Below are 20,440 nucleotides of genomic sequence, written 5' to 3'. Positions count from 1 at the left end.
ACATATCATTCTACAATCACAATGAGATAAATTTATGCTTAAATAGAACAATACAATTATTAAATTCAATTAACTTCGTTACAATTGCTTCCCAATAACTGATTTTTCTTCTCCTCGGAACAGTTGAACATTTTCAAATTAGAGAAATTTACCTTTCCATAATTATCACCATGTAAAGTGTACAAAGATGCGAAATTTCCTTTAACTTCTTTACCATAAATGGTCCAATATATAAGTGAAATAACTTATGAATTTGTTTATCCAGTTTAGAACTCATTTGTCGATTTCTTGCCAACACTAATTGTCCTGGTTTCAGTTTAACTGCATTGGGAGCATTCCTTATTTTTGATTTATTCTTCTTCTTCTTTGAATTTATCTCTGCCAAATATAATTTTTCCTTCCATGGCAACTTCCGCATTTCCTCGGGCCAATTGAGTTCAGATGTTATGGAGTCTCGGACTCCCTCGTGCAAAAATAATTCATTAGGTGTAAACCGGTTATGCTCGAACAGGAGTTATTTACTAATTTTATAACCTTATCGATCTTAAGTGACCATGTGGTGTGATCACGATGACAAAATAATCTTAGTAATCTTACAATTTCCTTATTATACCTTTCTATGGGATTAGCTTTGGGATTGTAAGACGTTGTTGTTAAATGAATTATTCCTTTTGAAATCAGATACAACTTCCATTCTTTGGAAGTAAACTGGCTACCACAATCGGACAGAAGGATTTTGCACACAGGATAATGCTTGAAATAACCATCCTCAAAACGATTAACAATCTCTCTGGTAGTGGCCTTTCTCAGAGGATAAATGATAATGTATTTTGACATAATATCCACAATAGTCAACAAATATTCGTAACATTTAGATTTGGGAAGTTTTCCAATAAGATCTACTGATAGAAATTTGTGAGGCTGAGTAGATAATATATGATATTCGTCCCGAAATATTGGCTGGCTTATTGATTTAGATTTTGCACATTCCAAGCAATCTCTTAGATAACGTCGAATACTCCTTCTCATGCGTGGCCAATAGTAAACTTTCTGGCACTGTGCTAAAACTTTTCATAACCAAAGTGGCCTTTTAAATCATGGACTTTATGTAGCACTAAGGGAATAAGTTCCTCAGGAACAAAAATTTTACATCTTTCCTCAGGCTTTGCTTTATAGAACAGAATATCTTCATGAAGAAAATATTTACTTGAAATTCTATGCAAGGAGTCATCCTTAAGTGAATTTATAATACGATTACAGGTCTCATCTGACCTTTGTGCAGAGCACCACATATTTGAGACTTCCTCCTGTTTAAAATCTAGTATCACTTGATTTATATACAAATATTCTCCAGATATTTTATTATATTCACTCACTGGGAACCTGCTTAAAGTGTCTGCTATAAAATTAGAGGAACCTGACACGTGATGAAAGGTAAAATCATAGGACTGTAATTTCAGTGCCCATCTCGTTAAACGAGGGTTCAATGACTTTGCAGTTTCCAACCAGGAAAGTGACTTATGATCAGAGTATATGTGGAAATGCCTTCCCTTAAGGTATATCGAAAATTTTTCTACTGCAAAAAGAATAGCTAAACACTCTAGTTCATGAGTACTGTAAGTCGCCTCTGTACCACGAAGTGTACGACTGGCATATTGAATGACACGTGTTCCATCACTTGCTTCTTGCCACAGTACACTTCCTAATCCTTTCTGACTAGCATCGACGGATATAGAAAATTCCAAACTGAAATCTGGCTGTCGTAGGGCTGGGGCAGCTACTAATGCATTCTTTAACTTAACAAAAGCTTCTTGATGTATCGGAGTCCATTCATAAATAGTATCCTTACGTAACAGGCTGTATAATGGTGTGACTATATGCGAGTAGTTAGGAATAAATCGGCTTCTCCAGTTCGCCAATCCAATGAATTTTCTCAGTGATTTCTTATTGTTTGGGACTGGAAATTGCAACAATACAGCATCCTTAGAATGATCCACTTTAATTTTTGTACCAGATATTACATGTCCAAGAAACAGAATTTCTTCCTGGAAAAACTTGCACTTTGCAAACTTAATGGACATATTTGCCTTTCGAAGAACCTGCAATGTATACTCCAAATGTTTGAAATGTTCACTAGCATTCGAACTAAAAATAAGAATATCGTCAATATATACCAACACAAAAGAACTGGTTTCCGGTCCAAAAAGGTTGTTCATGCGATCCATGAACACAGACACCGCTGATTAATACCAAAAGGACACATGCTGGCGCCCTCTGTATGAAAAAGCCGTATATGGATAGGAGTCTGGAGTTAGCGGTATCTGGAAATATCCACATGATAAATCAATCGAACTAAAGAATGTAGCACCATGAAAGTGTTGCAGAAGTTCAGTTATGGGTTCGACTTGAGTGAGAGGGGAAATCACATGCTGATTCAAACGACGAAAGTCTACCACTGGACGCCATTCTCCATTTGCCTTTGGAACTATGTGCAATGGATTGAGGTAAGGGGACGACATTTCCTTTATAATGCCCCAGTTCTTCCATTTATTCAATTCACTCTCCAAAGCTGCCCTTTTAGCGAAAGGAATCGGATAAATTGGAGCACGAATTGGTACATCAGTATCCAACATTATCTTGTATGGTTCAACATTAGCGGGTCTAGGCTTATTCGAAAACTGTGTTCTATATTTTAATAGCAACTCACGTAAGAGCGCTTGCTGACGTGAGGAGAGTTTACTACAATTTTGTACTGTTGATACAATTTTCTCTTCAGTTACTATGTAGATTTCTTCAGAATTTGTGTTCATCAGCAAATTTTCTGCCGAAATGCACTCAACCCTTTTATCAACATGCTGATCGTTAGGCTTCAGTCGTAACAAAGACTGTGTCACCTCTTGCTTTGCAGGAGATACCAATGTAACTTCTTCCTGTCTAAAATTCAGTATAGCTTTATATTGCCTAAGGAATGGTATACCTAAGATTATATCTGCATGTAATTGTTTTAACACAAACATTTCCAACGGAAAAGTCTCCGACTGTATTAAAAGGTGAAGGATTTTCCTACCAACAACTCGAAATTTTTGTTGTCCAGCAAATGGTAATAATTTTACCTGATCTATGGATTCCAATTTCGCACTTTGTACAATGGACTTGATACTGCACCATAATTCGTAACTCATTAGATTACATTGACTTCCACTGTCAATAATACATCGAATTGTTAAATTACGAATGGACCCAAAAATAACAGGTTGATCGGTAATAGGAAATGGTACACCAATATCATCCATGGTCCAAGTGGGTTCCTCTTCGTACCATTCCAATTGGAAAAACACTGCTAGCTGGTCATTGTCTTTAAAATTATCATATACAGGAAAAATATTTGTAATTTGTGACTGAACATTTTGTGAACCATATTCTGTGTTAAAACTTGCAACACAGCCCTCTGTATTCTCACTGCGAGTAAATCGGGCTACATTTACCCACGGCGTTCGTTTGACTGTGACTCCATCGCTGGTTGTATTAATTCTTTAACTTGTGTTTCTCTGGGATCAAATGAAACAGCGTTTTCATTCAATCGGCTACCTGAAATAGCATTACTGTTTAGAGAAGCGAATGATTGTTCACAGGGTTGACGACAATTACAACATAAATTTACTTCACTGATTAAACCTTGACTATTGTTCGGGGAATAAGGCAAACAAGCCACATTAGGATCTGAATTGGACCTCGTTTGTAGATAACCTTGCCTTGTATTAGAACGTCTATCATTCTGTGGTCTCACACTGTGTCGTCGAAATTGGGTATTGTTATAACTTCTGTTATTTGCATTTAAATCTCTTCTAAAGAACTGTTGATTGCCATAATTATTTTGATTCCTTCTTCTGAATGTAAAGTCCTGACGCCGATCAGAATTGTCATTTACATTTTGCCCTCTATTATACGAGTTACCACCGGATGTAAAACCAGAATTAGAATCTCTATTGTTGCGAGAGAACTGTCCATTATTCCTTTGATTAGGATTTTGCTCGCTGTTTCTTGGTTGCGTGTTAACTGTCTGAACTTTGTACCTTTGTTTATCTCTGAAATCTGACGCATTTGAATCCTTAGTAAACCTGGATGTTCTCACTTCAAAATCACTAGGCAAATCACACTTCTTACCAGATCTGGTCTTTATCAAATCCAGTCTCTTCAATAAATTAATAACGTCGTCAACCTTTGTTAGGCCAGCACCTAATATCGTCTGTGCCGTAATCGATGGAAACTGATTAATCAAAATGTCTATGACTTCTGAATCTTTAGGACGCTCTACCAAATTGTAATATGTTGAATAAGTACGAGTGGCAAACGCCTCCATGCTCATACCGATATTTTGATCATACTTTCTGTTCCTCAATTCGGACAACTGAGCCTGCGTCAATGAGTATGAAGTGTACTGGTTCAGAAACTCATGTACAAAATGTTTGTATGTCATAAAGGAATCCACGTGCGTATTGTACCATCCCTCGGCTGGCCCTTGAAAACAATTCCGAATACATTCCAATCTCTGAACGTTTGGAATCTGAAGCAAATCCAAATGTGAAGTTAAGGTTTTAATAAACTTCCTTGGGCTAGATTTCTCTGGATTTCCAGAAAATTTAGGCAACATATTCAAGTCATTCAACCGTAGATACTTTCGTGGTTGTTCCTTAGAAGTAGATGGTTTATTTGTATCAGAATCAATGATAGTAGCGTACCTATGGTGCTTCGTGTTATAATTAGGTTTAAATCGTTTGCCAGAAGTTGCTTGCGAATTATATCTAGTTTTGTTTACTTCAGACATATCAGAGTCTATATTGCTAGATTGTGAAGCATTATTTGCTGGATCAACATAACTAACATGTGAAGTTTTATGAGGCTTCTTTAATCGAGAATTAACTGGTGAAGTAGGAGCTGACAAATTAGATTTAGGATTTCCTGTAGATTTACGTTTTCCTGACATATGCAATGGAAAAGATTCATCTTCTGAAGCTCTGGAAGATGACAAGGATAAAGATACAGGATGCTCTGGATTACGTGAAATTTCAGTAATGTTGTTGCCATTGTTCCCAGCAGCTCTATGGATTGTTGAAGCATTAGTCATCAGCAGTTTAGCTGTTACATCACTTAATCGTGCTTCACAGATCTCAACACGTTGAATTAAACCTTCATTATTATTTTCCCTAATCTGGCTGATGACATTCCACTGCTCGTTTACCTGCAAACCCAATCCAGCAACACTATCTTCTAACTTACGAATGCTGTTGGTATTCGCTTCACCAGATATACTCAACTGTTGGAAATTTTCATCCAACACTTTAACGTGTCCCTTTATTTGATCATTTGCTGTATTGCAAGCTTCAGCAACCTGCCCAATCTCCATCCGGAGTGAGTTGCCCAACTCCTTAACAGTGTTGTTCATATTTTCCATACACTTCACCGTTCTGTCTTCAAGTTCTGCAAACTGCTCTTTCTGAGATTTCTCATGCTCTGACAATTGCTCTCTCTGAGATTTCTCATGCTCTGACAATTGCTCTCTCTGAGATTTCTCATGCTCTGACAATTGCTCTCTCTGAGATTTCTCATGCTCTGACAATTGCTCTCTCTGAGATTTCTCATGCTCTGACAATTGCTCTCTCTGAGATTTCTCCAGCTCTGACAATTGCTCTCTCTGAGATTTCTCCAGCTCTGACAACTGCTCTCTCAACTGCTCTCTCTGAGATTTCTCAAGCTCTGACAACTGCTCTTTCTGAGATGACAACTGCTCTTTCTGAGATTTTTCAAGCTCAGACAACTTTTGCCTTACGCTGTCATTCGATTCCTTCAATTCCCGAAACATGACCAATAATTGAGCATTAAAATCTGAAGTACCCGTAGGTAATGGCACGATAGGAACATTCTTCGTTGTCATTGCACTAATTTGTATTCACGACAACAGAACGAAAATATGAAGTACACAAAGGAAAGGACACTAATAAGTCTAAAATTTACAATTCTTCAGTGTAACCAAATCTCCCCCACACTGGCCACCAATTTCTTGCAACGATACTTCACACTGAATATATATTGTATGCGAAGGATGAGCAGACTAACACAATTTTAGAAATAAATTGCAAGTCCTCAGCACTCAACTGGGTTTCATAATGTTATTATACTTACATTGCAAGAATTAAGCAACACAACTCAACTTCCAAAATATTATTTCACTTTATAACATTTGATATAAACTCATTTTTCGACACAAGACATTTTTAATTCAATCTTCTTACATATATCTAACAAAAACGAATCGGAATCAACAACTTAAAACAAATATCGACAATGATACAGCGTTCTTAATCTCAATAGTTCCCTGTTAATTTTATAAACTTGTACGCAATCGAAATAAAGTAAATATTGGTTATTTGTGAATGTAGAAGACAGTCACAAAACAAAACTAGTTCTTTTAAAAAAAATTACCAACATTTAGCTAGATAAGTCACAAATTCTTCACACTTCTACTGTTGTATATTGTAAACACACGTGTGTTTAGAAATTAGCACTTATGTTAAATAAATGTATCAAAATATTGGAACATGAATATTCACAATTTTCCTCTTACCAGGATCTAGGATTTCCTTTCCACACACTGTTTTCTGCATAGCCTTCCAAATTCTTAACAGACCATATTGGGGATAATGCTCATTCTGTAAATAATTAAACAATGCTGTCTCAGTAACTAATATTAAAAGCAATCAAGTTGTGAATGCAGATAGTAGTGTGTGAAAGTATAATTCCACAAGTCAATCAAAATGGGACCTATGTCTTAAGGTACATCCAAACCATGAAATATATGCCCCACCCTGGGATTAAACAAGTTCCTTGCTACCAAGATATAGGTTTCATCACTAAGTTATCATGGAGGTTGTACTACATCATATAGATATGCGAGGTAATGAAGAGTTAACAGTTCACATAAGCTTGAAAGTTCTAAGTAGAAGTGGTGTAACCAGTATCATGATCTTCATACTGCACCACCTTCATATCTGAAATAATTTCTTTGATAACCTGAAGAAATTTTGAGATCTTTCTTCTTGCTTTCATATATCATAGTTTTAAAATTCAAATTGTTCAAATAAATATTGTATACACCAGAGGTTCCTAACTTCTTCGTTTCACGGCGCACCTAGTATTTCAAGATTTTTCCGCGGTGCCCCTACTAGTGTTTCAAGATTTTTCCACGATGCCCTAGTCAGAATGTAGGCTTGCAACGCTCAGTTAGTGTGTTTAGGTTGCTTGCCTTAGTTAAAAAAAATATGCACACATTTCAAATTCAGACACATTTTACATGTAAAAAGTACCAAATAAGCAAATATTTGGAACAATTGTATCATTTCAGTAAAAATGTTGGAACATTTCGCGGCACCCCTGTAAGCCAGCCACGGCACACCAGGGTGCCATGGTGCACACTTTGAAAACCATTGATATACACTATGAATTACAGACAATAAGAGCATTTACAACCATTAAGATGAAAAAATAAAATTTCTTATTTAAGTCAATTTTAATTAAAAATTACTATTGTTCATTTTATATTCAGTGTGAAACACAAATTTCTTTAACCTTGGAAATACAATGAAAAATGTGGATTCAACCAGATAGTTAACATAACCAGTCTGTCTGGGTAACTGATGAAACAAAAATTGATTTTATATGTTAGCTGTAAAACTGCCCCAGAATACTACTGCTGGTTACACTACATTTTCTCACTTATTATTACACACAATTGTTACAGGTAAAGGCTGTTGGCATTATATACATTGCATTCCCATTATCTTGCACAAAAACTGACAATGCTTTTTGTGATGTAAACTGGGAATGGGTGGATCACAATCCAAGGTTTAGATATCCAATCCAGGAATCAGATATTGAGTCCAGAATTCAGGTGAGGTACTAGATCCAGGATCTAAATTTCAGATATCAAATCTGGTTTTCAGATATCAATCCAAGAACAGAGATTGAGGTACCAAATCCAGAATTTAGGATTCAGACATTGAATCTAGATTGTTCTGATATAGAATGCAGGATTTGAGATTCAGATATCAGTCCACAACCCATTGTTCAGATACTGAATTCAGAATTTGGGATTCGGATGGCATCCAGGATTCAATATCAGATAATTCAAAATCAAATGCCCCTCGTACATACATATCAAAGAAAGTACTCACAGCTTGGCTGTCCTTTTTTTCTTTCTCTTGTTCACTTGGTACTTGAGCATTTTCATCCGTACCATTCATTGCTTCTGTTATATTCGGTTGTTGGCAGGCATCTTGTGGTAGAGATTCAGCCAAGGTACTTAATGCAGAGAGGGTTTTCCTGAAGACATGAAACTTGTGCAAGTCCATAGCAAGCTTCTTCACCTTCATATGTGACTCTGTTACATTCCAGGATCGTAAGTCAAGCTAAACAGATATTCATGTGAATTAGTATCAATTGTGTCTATTACAAATAGGGAGAGAACAGTATGTGCTAAAAATTTGAGTACAACCTCAAATTTTAGTGAAAACGTGATAACAAAGGATCCATATATTTATTATACTTATTTTTTAATTTCATTACAAGTATAGTCCACCATAGGATTAACTCGCTTCTGAAATTCTCTTCAATTTGATCACTGTGATCCATAATAATGGATGATAACACTCATGAAAGAACACTTCCTAGGGCCTCCCCAATGGCACAGTGGTAGCATCGTCGCCTTGTAATCAAGGGGTCCCGGTTTCGATACCCGGTGGAGGCACATGGCACAGTGGTTCGGATCCCACTTTAAACCGTAGGTCCAGTCCCAATTAGCCTTACTGTGCATAAAGTGGACTTAAACACCAACTCAAACCAAAGCAAGAATACTTCCAAATAAACATTGTGATTTCAATGAATTTAAAAGTACCTGAAAACACACAAATTTAGTTGTTACTCACAATTTGCACAATTCTTGAATTATTTATGTGAGCCATAACTTCTTCTTTGAAGAAATCCATCTGTTCATCATTGAGAGTACAAAATTTGCTCTGAAGATTATGAACTTGTTCACCTTGGAGGTATGATAATATTGGAGGGAAGGAGCTGTTACTGCATGCAATCTTCCTCTGAGTTGAAGGTGTGAAAATTATTGTCTGAAAGAGAGAGAGGGGGGGAGGAAATAAATAAATCCTAATGTTTTCAAATTTCTTCTAATCTTTGTGCTTAAAATGCAGAAAATGTTCAGTCATTCTAAAAAGAATTACTCTATATTGTTTTAACAAATATGTTGCCGGCACGTGATGCAAGAAGTTCTCTACTGTCATATAATTAAATACAGTAGGAAAATAGAAACACATAATAATAATATAATATACCATATTTCCTGAAGTATTCCATGAACTTCCTTTTCACTAAAAACATGGCAGAAAATTAGTATATGTGTGTGTGTGTGTGTGTGTGTGTGTGTGAGTGTGTGTGTGTGGCTTTATATTAACACAAAGCTCCGAGTGTGATGCAAATTCCATTTATCCTGTATCCAATCACTACCCCGATAAGCATCTGTAAGAAAGATATATATGGTGAGAGATCTGTCATGAAGTGTGTTATTGGAAAGAAAATATAACATAAAAAAATGTTGAAAGCAATAGGGAAAAATCAGGAATTGTGATGCCGTTTGCAAGTTTAACCTTTTGGATCCCAAGCGTCTCGAACGAGATACCCAACTGTAACCCTCACGGTCCCAAGCGTCTCGATCCAGACGCTGTGTCAAGGTCGTATTTTTTACGTTATAACTTTTCTATTTTTGGCTAGAATTTCGATTTTTTTTTATATATTGTTCCTAACACATGTATTTAACAGAAATGTTTCTTGCACCTTTTTTTTTCTTCATGAAAATGGAGGTGAAAAGGCGGGAAAAGGGACTTCTCTTTTCAAGGGAAAATATAAATTTCAAACATTTCAACAATTTTTAAAAATAATTTTTGGGGTTTTTCTACCTTCCCCCTCCATATATATGCCAAATTTGCATAAATTTTGCATTTTGTGCATTTTGAAATTTTGGGGGGGGGGGGGGGAAACGCCATTTTTTTAAGAAAAGTATTTTTGAGGGGATTTCCCCCCTTTCCCCCTCCATATGTACGCCGAATGTGCATAAATTATATATCGTCCGAATCTGTGATTCATTCTGCGTACAACGGTATATCTTTCATATCTCTAGGGCATTTAGTTTCTGAGCTATAGTCATTTCAAGGTACCGCTGCATTTTGAAGCTTGAATCAGTGGCGTGCCCACCATTCCTTTTGGGGGTACAACTCAAGTTACATTGGTCATACGACAATGATGCAAATATTTTTGTGTTCCTTATATGCCAGCGATAATTTCTATGTGCATTTTGAACTTTTCATGTCCTTTTTTTCGGGGGGCGGGGGGGGGGGCGAAACCCCATTTTTTAAAAGAAAAAGTATTTTCAGGGGATTTCCCCCCTTTCCCCCTCCATATATACGCCGAAGGTGCATAAATTATATATCATCTGAATCTGTGATTCATTCTGCGTACAACAGTATATCACTCATCTCTCTAGGGCAATTAGTCTCCGATCTACACTCATTTAATTGAAACTCTGCATTTTGATCAAAATCGGCTTGGACACCAAGGGGGTTACATGTGAAAATGGCCTTGGGACTCAAAAGGTTAATGCAACTAATAGCCATGATTGAGTCTTAATGGAGAAAGAATGGAAAAGCTTCTTAAAACACAGGCTGCAATCAGATGACTTTTTGAGGACAACGATGTTCTACACCAACTGAACACACTGAGTGATAAATTTGTGGAAGAAAAATTCTTATCTTCTCTTGCAAATGAGAGAGGAAGGTAATTTTTATTTTGAAATGCTATCAAATGAGTGAAAGAAGAGTTAATGAAAAATGACAAGTTAAGCTTCTTCTGTGAAAATGAAGATTGGCAATAATATCAACTAAATACTTTCCTCAGATTTTCATCTTTGAAATCCTGGTGTACAGCTTATTCAATGATGCAGAGCACTCGAGTAAACACAGTATATTCTGTAATACTAGCACTCTGCGAAATCAAACAACTTTTACCGATTGTGGAGTTCATACAAATGGAAATGAGGATACCACAAAAATATTCAGAGTATTAACCTGCAGGAGTATATGAAAGATAATAAGATAAAATTTATAGTTAAAAAAAGAAGCAGTTGTTATTATATTAAGGTGGTGTTGACGACACAAATGGCCAAAAGCAGCTAGAGCGTGTCTGCACAATAAACTATCTCCATCTCCTAACAATAGTCAATTTATGCTCTATATGGGAAAGTACCTAGGTACATGCAAGATTGATTTTATCAACTTCTCAGATCAAAATTACAAAGAAACAAAAATCTGAGTAACATAATAGAAGAAATATTATAATTTGCTTACAATTATTTTGTCTAACCGGCAAGCTTTAATGTTTTACATATAAAATCTGGTAAACTGGAAGAATATACAATATCCCGTATAAATCAGCAAATAGCAAATGAACCTGTGGAGTTGGAGGAGCCTTCCAGAAAACATAAATTCGCAATTCATATGAAGACTTCAACATGGATTTTATGGAAATAAGCAAACTATATAGATATGTGTATGTATATAAGTATATGTGTGCGTGAGGGATGGAGGATATTTACCTCTATTATGTATACAGCCTCTTCTGGTGATAAAAAATGCTTGTCTGTGTCATTCCTTGGAGATAATCCCCAATTTAGCAGTTTTATCAGGCTATTATCATGCGTATTGTTGAAAAAACTGTATAACAATCCACTGAAAGGAAGTTTGCTTTTGTACTGTTCCCCAAAATTATCTGGGTTTCTGTGGACTGCATATTCGCTGGAAGGAGGCAGGAGTTTACGCTGGTGAGCTATGGAGGAACTTCTCTTTTGTCTCTGTCCATCTCTTTCCGACTGATGCATTTCATCCACTGCACGATCAGCAGAAAATATCAGCTTATACAATTCCTTCATGTCCACTGACGAGTTCAATAAAGCATCTAAGCCATCTTCTGGCAGTGAAAGGTTTTGAACAAGATGCTGTTTCATATCATCCGGGTTGTCTAGGAATTCCTTCACTTGAACAGCTGCAAAAGAGATAAGAAGTACTTATAGAGTATACAATTCACCTTCAACATGACAAATTAGTGGGAACAATTACATTGCAGCTCCAAAAACAAAACCATCAAGATTTAGTTTTATGTATTAAATTTGCTTAATTGCTTTCATAACATTTTGATGTATTTTTTAGGATCCACTTCTTTTCTTGATTGATCTGGTTTATTTTACTTCGCTTTTCTGGCACTTTTGGCTAATCCCGTAAATGAGGATGAGTGATGGTATGATAAATTTGTGAAGGGACATTCACAAAGAACAGCTATGCCCAGGCTGAGATTCAAACCCAGGATCCGTGGCACCGTAGTTTGCTGTGCTAACCACTCCACCAAGGATATCAGCCCACTTCTTTTTTGACATCACATGTACTTGTATCTAGTTTGATATATTTTACTTACCCAACAGGCATATTTGTTTTTTTTCTTAATTTGCAAAAACTGAAAATATACTGTAATCGAATGAGTAAAAATCAATAAAAGTCACCTCTTGCATACAGCCAAAGGGCCAGTGGCACGAACAAAGAACATTAATATACCAACCAACCATTGGTCCCATTTTGGCAGAACTCTGGACACCTGTGGACCTTAACCTCTGGTGTTACAAATAACACTTTTGGAATTACTTCATCGGGTAGATACAGAGTGCCACATCAAGTCGATAACTTGATATTATAGTATATAATATTATTATTATTATTTTTTTTAAAATTAAATTAATTTCTTAGTGTCAGAATTAAAGATGGCTAAATGTACTATGAAGCAAGGCCAGATTTAAAAAAGAGATTTATGTTCTGTGACTTTGTTGATATGAATTTGTGGAGCAATGGTGTACAAGTTGTATACTTGTAATAAATGGTTACTTTAAAAATGAACTGTCAAAAGGATCAATTAAGATAATACAATATCTCATAGTGTTTCTTTATTTATTCAAGGACATGTAGTCTAATTTTCCACATAGGATCAATATATCACTATCACAGGGAAGAAGAATTCAATATTAATTAATTATCTCAAGTATCATATGCTCAAATGCAAATAAAATCATCCACAAATTTGTAAACCTCTCAGTGCAAGAAGGGTCTTACAACATTCTAAGTTGATCCTTGTGTGTGAGGAGATGGCTTAAAAACAAACATACCTCGTGCTTTCTGAAACTTGTTATGCAGAGCGACAGGATCCTCTATTATACTCCTGTAAATGCAGGGAATCTCGCCCAATTCATTCAGAGTAAATCCAGGCCGAAAGAAATTATTATTTTCAGCAACTGAATTTAGTTGTGTTAGGAATTCTGGAACACTGCAAAATAAACCAGATCTCAACATAATGTTATAAATTAGAAAGAGACTACATTCTAAGTAATATACAACATAATGAATAGCAGATAACAATATCTTACATCATAGTGTGCAACTATGTGAATTTACATGATGCAACGATACTTCACACTGAATATATATTGTACGCGAAGGATGAGCAGACTAACACAATTTTTGAATTAAATTGCAAGTCCTCAGCGCTCAACTGGGTTTCATAATGTTATTATACTTACATTGCAAGAATTAAGCAACACAACTCAACTTCCAAAATATTATTTCACTTTATAACATTTGATATAAACTCATTTTTCCATTTTTAACACAAGGGTCATTCCACGTCAATTCATCCAGGCCATGTCACCCACCATCCCCGATTTTGATGAAATTCGGTATGCTTATAGAACTTTTCATGCTGATTACAAAAATGACAACTTTTTTAAAATTGGTCAAGGGGTTCAGAAGTTACGCGCTTTTTAAGATCTCCGTGTACGCCACTTGCGGCTCCACTTTGAATGACACGCATTAGGTTATAAACGATCAGATCTTCCCTCGGGTTTGCCGTAGAAACTTCAGGTTTGTTTTCTTTTGTTCAGAATAGTATAAGCTTTCATTTAAATAACGTTTCAGATGAATGCGTCAGTAAACATGTATTTTTATATATAGTTTTATGTATTTTTTTAGAAAAACAAATGACTAACTTTAAGAACGAATTTCATGCAATGCCCCCCCTTCAATTTTCCCCCAATTTTATATGTAGGTAGCTCAGAGTGTATACTAATGCCTGATGAAAAAATTGGGATGGGCGGTTCAGAGACAGGGTGATAAAAAAATCATTTGCATAAAATGACATTAAAAGTAAATCTTATTAAAAATGCTTATGTATTTAGCACAAAGCCTGAAGTACAATATGTTTCAAGTTACAATATTCAAAATTTATGTTCACTAAGCATAGGCGTAACCTGGCGGGGGCAAAGGGATGCACTGGTCCCCTCCAAAATGTATGAGTTAAATATATTTTGTGATCCTCCTGGCACTTGAGGAACAAACGAATAAAGAGTAATAATTGTGATTTTTCAAATGTATTTATCAAATAATCCTGGACACTATTTTTATGCGATGGATAACTTTACGATTATCTCAACCCGAAGAAAGTTTCAAGTGACCCATTAAGATAGTATCTAAAAATTGTAATTTATGCATTGCCAAAATTTCATGTACTATAAATTGTGCCGTTCACATTTTAGATGGATATTTTGACCATTTCAAACACACTAAAGTATTTGACTTATCACTAAGTACATATGTTCATCCATTTGTATTGTTAATGTCCACTGGACACAGCATACTTTTTGGCCAGTAGTGGGAAGTTGATGGACAAAGTGGATGCAAGAATTTAATAGCTGCATCGCCATTTTCACGTGGACTTTTGAAGCAATCCTACAAACAAGTTTGAGTCACGCACACACATGCTACTACATAACTGTTCACTGTTGGAATTCGAAAGCCACTTCTTCACAGAAGTCAAACCATACAGTTATACAAAACATATTACATCAGCACTTACTATTTTGGCTCTGACTGTTAAACAACTAGTGTTTCGAAGTAACTAGTTTCAAAGTTACAAGTACAGTTACTTTATATTTAGGAATTCTAACTGTAACTAGTTACTTTTAAAAGTAAGTATCTGTAACGTTAACAACGGTAACCGAGTTACTTTTTGCAGTAGGGAAATAGCTAAATTGGACAATTCTGTTCCAGACTATAAAAATAAAATATGTACCTTCTCCGGATGCTACGCGAAAGTATTTACTTGGAATTGCTGGCAAGGAAGCTATACTTTGTTGCATGCTAAATTTAGAACATCCACGCTTTACTGTAATTCATTTCTAATTGCATGTGAAAACTCCATTGTTTTTGGTAGACTGCTGCGTTCGTTTGGAATGTTGTTGTCCAACTAGGAAAAAGTCATTGTCGAGGGAGTGGATCTTGTTGAACTTGGAATGGAGGAGAAAGAAATAGGTGCAAGTGGAATCAATGACACCATATTCAAAATACCGTGGTCAGCATACAAATGATTTTTAATTATAATCGTTCAAGCAAAGTTGACTGTGTTTTCCATCATTTATTAGCAGTAATAATGTAAATATATGAATACATATTATGTACTAGAAACATAAGTAAAACATGGAAGTCTTCTTGATCATTGATTTTGTGTAACGTTTACACAAATCAATGATCATTCACAGTACGTTACTGTTACAGTAACTGTAAAAGAAACTCAGTTACTTTCAAAGTACCAGTAACAATAACTGAGTAACTTTTTTAATGATTGACTGTAACTCAGTTACTTGTAAAAAGTAACTTACGGAACCTGTAAGTTCAAAATAGTGCATACTTCCTGGTAGGTACTGTTGTAGTACTTTGCAATCGCTGACACATTGTACTGTGGGTTGTTGTCATTTCACCCTAGATGATTACTAAGAAATTTATGCCTTGAATATTATTTCCACATAATTGCCGTACTTGTTGCTTTATACTATAGAAGTCTTTACAAGTATTTTTACTGTTCCAACCATCCCGTCACAAGGATATATTCTGTGGTATGTGGCGAAAAAGCTCCATTTGAAAAAACATCAATCAGCACAAATGTGTAGTATTAATTCTTACTTCATATTACGTATCCCCATGAAGAGTAGCCAAAAAATAACTTCCATATTGAGATAAAATGCACAAAAAGAATGTTCTCGAAGATAAATTTGCGAAACTTGGGAATGTTAATAATAATTATATATATAATTATATAATATATAAAATTTAAAAAAATGAAGACTGTTGAAACTAACTTAAATACAGTGGAACCTCAATTTTACGTTATGCAGGAGACCAAGCTGAAAAAACTTAATACGCGGGAAAATATAAAATCATGGAAAATTTCTAACCAGACCATCAAGATTGAATGCAAAATGAAGGAAAATGTAAAATCGAGGAACTTAAATCGGGGTTCCACTGTAATTATTACTTGCAAATTTTAAAATTAATCTATAAATTTTGGAGGGGGCAAGTGCATCCCTTTGCCCCCGCCAGGTTACGCCTATGCTTAGTGAACATAATTTTTGAATATTGTAACTTGAAACATATTGTACTTCAGGCTTTGTGCTAAATACATAAGCATTTTTAATAAGATTTACTTTTAATGTCATTTTATGCAAATGATTTTTTTATCACCCTGTCTCTGAACCGCCCATCCCAATTTTTTCATCAGGCATTAGTATACACTCTGAGCTACCTACATATAAAATTGGGGGGAAATTGAAGGGGGGGCATTGCATGAAATTCGTTCTTAAAGTTAGTCATTTGTTTTTCTAAAAAAATACAAAAAACTATATATAAAAATACATGTTTACTGACGCATTCATCTGAAACGTTATTTAAATGAAAGCTTATACTATTCTGAACAAAAGAAAACAAACCTGAAGTTTCTACGGCAAACCCGAGGGAAGATCTGATCGTTTATAACCTAATGCGTGTCATTCAAAGTGGAGCCGCAAGTGGCGTACACGGAGATCTTAAAAAGCGCGTAACTTCTGAACCCCTTGACCAATTTAAAAAAAATTTGTCATTTTTGTAATCAGCATGAAAAGTTCTATAAGCATACCGAATTTCATCAAAATCGGGGATGGTGGGTGACATTTTCACAAAATTCTGGATGATTTGACATGGAATGACTCACAAGACATTTTTAATTCAATCTTCTTACATATATCTAACAAAAACGAATCGGAATCAACAACTTAAAACAAATATCGACAATGATACAGCATTCTTAATCTCAATAGTTCCCTGTTAATTTTATAAACTTGTACGCAATCGAAACAAAATAAATATTGGTTATTTGTGAATGTAGAAGACAGTCACATAGTCCCCCCACTCTGTATTGAAAACTACTCGAGGGATCAAACATTTTATGATCACCCTGTATGTTATCTAAAGTGTGCAGATCACAAGGAGTTTTCTCAAAACATAAAAATTATGGGTCAAATTATGAGGCATATATAATTCACACATACGTGAAACAATACTTAGTAGTAGCCTTGCGGAACCCAATCTTCTTGTTGGCGAAACTACTTAATATAAATAATATACAAAATGCTGAGTCATTACAAAACTCTTCAGTACATTGATTATTGAAACATTACACATTCAATAAACAACTTGCCTCAAATTATCATTATTTTATCCATATATATATAACTTCATTAATATTATTTTCCTGAACAAACCTGATCTCTGCATAACATTTAGATATACATACGACAAGCTTACTAATAAATACTATTACTCCTGAAAGTAACACATTTCATAACTATCATGACTGACTTCACATATCTTTCTACAGATCACAGCGGAATTAATTCACCTTTCATTTCTACAATAATATTATTAGCTTCAATTAATTATATTTCAAACGCTGTCAATATCATTTCTTTCCCTCATAACAGTTAAAACATTTCAAACTTTAGACATTCTGTAATGTATCACCTTTCGTGTACAAGGGCAAAATTTTCTTAACACTTAACTGGAACGATTCATAATTTGCTTCCATTCCTGACAACATACTTTGATTTAATTGTCTCTCCCTTGGATCAAATGACACTGCATTTTCATTCAGCCCATTACTTAAAGTGACATTACTGTTAGGGGAAACGAATGGTCGTTCACAGGGCTGACGACAATTAGAACATAAATTTACATTATTGTCGAAAACTGTACTATTGATCGGTGAATTAGGAAAACAAGCCACATTAGGATCTGAATTGGACCTCATTTGTAGATAACCTTGCCTTGTATTCGAACATCTATCATTCTGTGGTCTCGCACTGTCTCGTCGAAATTTGGTACTGTTATAACTTCTGTTATTTGCATTTAAGTTTCTTCTAAAGAACTATTGATTGCCATAATTATTTGGTTCCTACGTCTGAATGTAAAGTCCTGACGCCGATCAGAATTGTCATTTACATTTTGCCCTCTATTATACGAGTTACCACCGACTGTAGAACCAGAATTAGAATCTCTATTGTTGCGAGAAAACTGTCCATTATTCCTTTGATTAGGATTTTGCTCGCTGTTCCTTGGTTGCGTGTTAACTGTCTGAACTTTGTACCTTTGTTTATCTCTGAAATCTGACGCATTTGAATCCTTAGTAAACCTGGATGTTCTCACTTCAAAATCACTAGGCAAATCACACTTCTTACCAGATCTGGTCTTTATCAAATCCAGTCTCTTCAATAAATTAATAACGTCGTCAACCTTCGTTAGGCCAGCACCTAATATCGTCTGTGCCGTAATCGATGGAAACTGATTAATCAAAATGTCTATGACTTCTGAATCTTTAGGATGCTCTACCAAATTGTAATATGTTGAATAAGTACGAGTGGCAAACGCCTCCATGCTCATGCCGCTATTTTGATCATACTTTCTGTTCCTCAATTCGGACAACTGAGCCTGCGTCAATGAGTATGAAGTGTACTGGTTCAGAAACTCATGTACAAAATGTTTGTATGTCATAAAGGAATCCACGTGCGTATTGTACCATCCCTCGGCTGGCCCTTGAAAACAATTCCGAATACATTCCAATCTCTGAACGTTTGGAATCTGAAGCAAATCCAAATGTGAAGTTAAGGTTTTAATAAACTTCCTTGGGCTAGATTTCTCTGGATTTCCAGAAAATTTAGGCAACATATTCAAGTCATTCAACCGTAGATACTTTCATGGTTGTTCCTTAGAAGTAGATTGTTTATTTGTATCAGAATCAATGATAGTAGCGTCCCTATGGTGCTTCGTGTTATAATTAGGTTTAAATCGTTTGCCAGAAGTTGCTTGCGAATTATATCTAGTTTTGTTTACTTCAGACATATCAGAGTCTATATTGCTAGATTGTGAAGCATTATTTGCTGGATCAACATAACTAACATGTGAAGTTTTATGAGGCTTCTTTAATCGAGAATTAACTGGTGAAGTAGGAGCTGACAAATTAGATTTAGGATTTCCTGTAGATTTACGTTTTCCTGACATATGCAATGGAAAAGATTCATCTTCTGAAGCTCTGGAAGATGACAAGGATAAAGATACAGGATGCTCTGGATTACGTGAATTTCAGTAATGTTGTTGCCATTGTTCCCAGCAGCTCTATGGATTGTTGAAGCATTAGTCATCAGCAGTTTAGCGTTACATCACTTAATCGTGCTTCACAGATCTCAACACGTTGAATTAAACCTTCATTATTATTTTCCCTAATCTGGCTGATGACATTCCACTGCTCGTTTACCTGCAAACCCAATCCAGCAACACTATCTTCTAACTTACGAATGCTGTTGGTATTCGCTTCACCAGATATACTCAACTGTTGGAAATTTTCATCCAACACTTTAACGTGTCCCTTTATTTGATCATTTGCTGTATTGCAAGCTTCAGCAACCTGCCCAATCTCCATCCGGAGTGAGTTGCCCAACTCCTTAACAGTGTTGTTCATATTTTCCATACACTTCACCGTTCTGTCTTCAAGTTCTGCAAACTGCTCTTTCTGAGATTTCTCATGCTCTGACAACTGCTCTTTCAACTGCTCTCTCTGAGATTTCTCCAGCTCTGACAACTGCACTCTCAACTGCTCTCTCTGAGATTTCTCAAGCTCTGACAACTGCTCTTTCTGAGATGACAACTGCTCTTTCTGAGATTTTTCAAGCTCAGACAACTTTTGCCTTACGCTGTCATTCGATTCCTTCAATTCCCGAAACATGACCAATAATTGAGCATTAAAATCTAAAGTACCCATAGGTAATGGCACGATAGGAACATTCTTCGTTGTCATTGCACTAATTTGTATTCATGACGACAGAACGAAAATATGAAGTACACAAAGGAAGGGACACTAATAAGTCTAAAATTTA

General features: G+C 35.5%; 1 protein-coding gene across 2 annotated transcripts in view; it reads right to left on the bottom strand.

Moving 5' to 3' along the window:
* Positions 1-20,440, bottom strand: part of LOC146001629 (ATP-binding cassette sub-family A member 2-like) — a 146,873-nt gene that overhangs the window by 89,890 nt on the left and 36,543 nt on the right. For both annotated transcript variants that reach the window (XM_083139182.1, XM_083139183.1), the window contains exons 5-9: positions 13,319-13,476; positions 11,708-12,153; positions 8,979-9,173; positions 8,229-8,462; positions 6,623-6,707 (exon numbers count right to left, since the gene is read on the bottom strand). In XM_083139182.1, the coding sequence (XP_082995308.1) occupies positions 6,623-6,707; positions 8,229-8,462; positions 8,979-9,173; positions 11,708-12,153; positions 13,319-13,476 (1,118 nt within the window). The remainder of the gene's footprint in view (positions 1-6,622; positions 6,708-8,228; positions 8,463-8,978; positions 9,174-11,707; positions 12,154-13,318; positions 13,477-20,440) is intronic.

This window comes from Lepisma saccharinum, chromosome 17 (genome assembly GCF_977018435.1).
Source record: "Lepisma saccharinum chromosome 17, izLepSacc3.1, whole genome shotgun sequence".
Classification (NCBI taxonomy): domain Eukaryota; kingdom Metazoa; phylum Arthropoda; class Insecta; order Zygentoma; family Lepismatidae; genus Lepisma; species Lepisma saccharinum.
Note: the sequence above shows the minus strand (reverse complement) of the source record. Positions and strands in the feature narration are given on the sequence as shown.